This window comes from Trichogramma pretiosum, unplaced genomic scaffold (assembly GCF_000599845.2).
Source record: "Trichogramma pretiosum strain Unisexual culture from Peru unplaced genomic scaffold, Tpre_2.0 scaffold73, whole genome shotgun sequence".
NCBI lineage: Eukaryota > Metazoa > Arthropoda > Insecta > Hymenoptera > Trichogrammatidae > Trichogramma > Trichogramma pretiosum.
This window is the reverse complement of record NW_019641624.1, coordinates 235,837-240,373: the sequence shown is the minus strand read 5'-3', so window position 1 is coordinate 240,373 and position 4,537 is coordinate 235,837. Positions and strand designations below refer to the sequence as shown.

Sequence of the window (4,537 nt, the reverse complement as noted above, 5' to 3'; positions counted from 1 at the left end):
AAATTTGAACAGGGGCAGATCGGTACGGTAATTTAATAGTGCATATAACACATCCGGCAGTAAGTACTGCACAGCCAAATCCAGCGGTGTCTTTTTTAACTTATTTGCAACGGTGACGGACACATCCTTGTTGAGACCTTTGCACGTCTCGAGGAATACCTTCATCAAATCGTCATCGATTTTTCTGTAGCAAATGACGTGCAGAGGTTCATTTCCTTTGTTGTTGGCCACGTTTGGACTGGCACATTTTTTCAGCAGAGCTCTGGCCAAAGCTACGTGGCCGTTTGCCAGTGCCCAGTGCAATGGCGTGCAATCCGAGCTGTCAGCAAGGTCGACCAGCACCGTCATCCCGATGTCGTCGCAGATCGCGAACAACATCATCATCAAATTTTCGTTGTCGTCGTCTCGCTTGCAAATAACGTGCAGAGCAGTCGATCCGTCCTCATCTGCAACATTTGGATCGGCGCCAGCTCTGAGCAGCAATTCGACCGCCCGCTTCGATTCGTCGGTCACTGTTAAACGTAGCGATGCACGATCCGATGCATCGTGGCTCTCGAGATAACATTCTTGCAAAAGGTCGTGCAGTACATCCGTGGAGGAACGATTTACGCCGATTAGGGCCAGGTGCAAGGGAGTTTTACCCCCGGAGTCCCGAGCGTCGACCTTTACCATCGTCCCGATGTCTTTGCCGGCTTCTATGGAATTCTCCATCAAATCGACTTTGTCGGCACAAATCTCTTCTTGCGAACTCTTCGCACTTTCTTCTTCTTCTTCAGTCTTACAGTTGCTGCTTTCTCGCGAGCTTTTTGATTTTTCTCCTTCTTCGGTTTCGCAATCGTCATTGTCTCGCGAGCTTTTTGATTTTTCTCCTTCTTCGGTTTCGCAATCGTCATTGTCTCGTGAGCTCTTTGATTTTCCTAAATCACGCAGGATGATGTCAAACTTTCGGTTGGACTCGTCGTCGATAGTGGCCGATGGTTTGAAAAAGCAAGAACATAAAAACATTTTCGTTCAAAATTTAAGATATTTTTCACTATCTTCACGAAAATCACTTGCCACGGTCGATACGCGATCTGCCCACTGTGTTTACACTTCGACGACGTAAAGGATACTGACTATAGTATTATATATCCCCGACAAGATGTCGATCGCTGGATCGACTCGCTCATATTATGCGAATATATATAATTATTAGATAACTACAAAAAACACTAGCCCCTTTCAGCACTCGCTCAAATCACGCTCGACACGACTTTGTAGATTCATACAACAAAAAATACATCTACATGCGCAGTCCTAGCCCGGCTAAATCTTGCCGGACCGTAACTTTATGTCTTTCTCATCGCCGTCGTGCTTCGACTGCTCTCTTCGCTGTCGTACAAGCTCCAAATTCTTCGGGAGTGATTCGAATGCATACTTTCAACTTAGGAATTTCAGCTTGGATCAACGATGTGAAAGATGTTTTTTGGAAGTAGCCGATGTGCACAAAGAAAGAGTCGCAGCCGGAGGTGAAGTAGAGTTCGATTATTTAAGTTTAACGTACGTGAGAAATGTTCGCGAGAAACTTGAAAAAAATGCAATAACAACCGCCAAGATGACAGCTTTATGAATAATTCTGTGATGGTGTACCGGCTGCGGTCCGTATCTTAAGAAGGAGAAAAAAGTTTACAGCTCGATTAACCGTCAATTCGATACAGACAATTATACTGAAAAATTGACGTGAAAAATTTTTTATTCGTCGATTCTCTCTTTTGAAAAATAATGTAGCTTTTTTTTCAAATTGTAATTTTTTTTTATTATCGCGAAAGATCATATAGAATCAATCTTAGCTAACTTGGAATTGTACTGAATTGTTTTATCGCGTAAAACACTCATACACTCATTTGAATTGTCACTTTACGATTTGTATACCCAAGAAAACCGTAAAATTTGATTAAAATTTTCTGGATTAATTCAAGTTGAGCAATTTGGTTTTTTATAAGAATATTTATTGGTTTTCTTAAAACTCAACGTTTTTTTCAAGTAGTCAAATTGAAAAACACAAGTAATCTAAAATATGATGATAATTGTTTTTTACAAAATTGAATATACATTTTATATATTTATTTGATCATAATGCGTGAAAGAAGCTCCATATTAATGCCAGTTTTGAGCCTAATCATTTGTCTCAATATTTTTTTGTTGTGTATTGTTAGTTGTCGTTTTAAAATATTTTGCAGACATTTTTTTTCCGCATTGATCACGTGCATGGGTTAGCCAACATGTACACATCTGAGGTGTTTATTTAGATAGCTCTTTGATGCAAATGACTTTCCACATAATTATTCACGGGCGTGAATATTATTACCGTGCGATGCTTCGACATGTTTCTTGAGAGTCCTTTTTAGCGCAAACGTTTTACCGCATGTATTACATGTGTGAGTTATTTGATTATGGATTGAATCCACGTGGATTTTCAGTACATCCTTTCGTGAAAATGTCTTGCCGCACGTATTACATGGGTGGGTGATCTTATTATGCATTGAATTCATGTGTATTTTAAGATTGCCTTTAGACTTGAATGTCTTTACGCACATTTCGCATGTAGGTTCCATACCATTATGAATTGCATCAATGTGAATTTTGAGATGTCCTTTTTGTGTGAATGTCTTTTCACATATACTACACGTATGCTTAACACCATCGTGTACTCCATCGATATGAATCTTGAGTCCAGCTTTAGTTGAAAATTTCGTTCCGCACATTTCGCATGTTGGTGCCATACCATTATGAATAGCATCGATGTGAATTTTGAGATCACCTTTTTGTGTGAATGTCTTTTCACATATACCACACGCATGTTTAACACCATTATGTACTCCATCGATATGGATCTTGAGTTTAGTCTTCGCTTGAAATTTCTTTCCGCATATTTCGCAAGTTGGTGCCATACCATTATGAATCGCATCGACGTGAATCTTGAGATAACGTTTTTGTGAGAAGGCCTTTGCACATAGACCACAAGCATGGTTAACACCATTATGAACTTCATCGATGTGAATTTTGAGATTAGTCTTCGTTTGAAATTTCTTTCCGCATATTTCGCAAGTTGGTGCCATACCATTATGAATCGCATCAATGTGAATCTTGAGATAACGTTTTTGTGTGAAGGCCTTTGCACATAGACCACAAGCATGGTTAACACCATTATGAACTTTATCGATGTGAATTTTGAGATTTCCTTTTTGTGTGAATGTCTTTTCACATATATTACACGCATGTTTAACACCATTATGAATCGCATCGATGTGAATTTTGAGATTCCCTTTCTGTGGGAATGTCTTTCCACATGTAACACACATATGCTTGACGTCATTATGAACTGCATCGATGTGCATTTTAAGATTACTTTTTTTTGTAAATTTCTGACCACATATATTACATGGATGTTGGGTACGATCGCGTGCCTTATCAGTTTGGGTTTTGCATTGACTATTTTGAGCAAATGTTTTTTTATTTGTATCAAATGTATCACTGAGTTCATCATCTAAATTCAATTCCTCTTTTACTTCGTCGACAATTTCTTCTTTAATTTTCTTTTGGGTCTGATAATCGAAACTATTTTTCATATACTGCAAATGATCTGGATAATCGTTCTCGATTTTCTTAACTACTAATAAGTCAATGCCGAGCTTCTCGTCCTTACATTCGAATTCTATTTCCAAATCAGCATTAGGTCCAGAATTTTCATCATATTCTTGAAGCTTATGAGTCTGAAAATGTAATTTCTGATTAGTAAAATAATACTTGTTACAAATGTTGACTATAACAGTCCCATATCCACACTCACTAAATTTTCTCGACGAAAACTCGAGAATTCGTCGGTTTCAACATCGTATGTATTATCAATTATCTTATAATCTTCATTTTCAATTGGGAAAACGTCATTTGGTTCCTCCTTGACTCTGCAATATTCACATTGAAATCAAGTATAATACTACAAATTTTTTTGAATTCCATTCTCACGAAATAATAATTACCTGACATTACAGTTATATACACCACTGAGTTCCATGTTTATCACTCGGAACTTGATCAACGACTAATTGCTCAGTAATGATGTTACACATCGAACTAGGTAACTTATAGATGTGATAATATTTACAAATCGTGAAATGAAAGTGTGAGAACATTTATGTCAACAGAGCTGAAGAGATCATTCCAAATTGGTCTCCGGTGTACTAAACAATTAACAATTTTCTAGTGATTGTACTTTGCTAAATACGGTATAAAAAATATCGTATAAAAATTTTTTTCATGTCTATGCAATTTTTTTTTTCTCCACTCACACGCGCGAGCATAACAAACTCCGTTTCTGCCTCGTACTCAGCCGACGAATCATCGGATACGATGTATACCTGTACATCGGCGCAGCCAGTGCCACAGTCGCGCTCGTTGCCGACGTTTTCGGAGCGTCAATAAATACATCGATACGGCGCGAAGGGTGTAAAAGCAACGAGGAACCGAAAGATGAATGAAATCTGCAGCTCGAGCTGTG

At 38.4% G+C, this 4,537-nt stretch overlaps 1 protein-coding gene across 1 annotated transcript; it reads right to left on the bottom strand.

Annotated features, from left to right (window-relative positions):
* Window positions 1-2,041: 2,041 nt before the first annotated feature.
* LOC106655546 (gastrula zinc finger protein XlCGF57.1-like) lies at window positions 2,042-4,080 on the bottom strand. The gene is made up of 3 exons (XM_014375975.2): window positions 4,020-4,080; window positions 3,830-3,944; window positions 2,042-3,752 (listed from the first exon to the last, which is right to left on the bottom strand). The coding sequence occupies exons 1-3, from the start codon at window positions 4,052-4,054 to the stop codon at window positions 2,322-2,324; spliced, it is 1,581 nt and encodes a 526-aa protein (XP_014231461.1). The 5' UTR covers window positions 4,055-4,080; the 3' UTR covers window positions 2,042-2,321.
* Window positions 4,081-4,537: the final 457 nt, after the last annotated feature.

Excerpts from the sequence above, each read along its gene's own strand:
- LOC106655546 (XM_014375975.2), bottom strand. The coding sequence starts at position 4,054 with ATGGAACTCAGTGGTGTATATAACTGTAATGTCAG. Across the intron at positions 3,945-4,019 it reads GTATATAACTGTAATGTCAG|AGTCAAGGAGGAACCAAATG; the intron begins GTAATTATTATT and ends TGAATATTGCAG. Across the intron at positions 3,753-3,829 it reads GTTTTCGTCGAGAAAATTTA|ACTCATAAGCTTCAAGAATA; the intron begins GTGAGTGTGGAT and ends TTACATTTTCAG.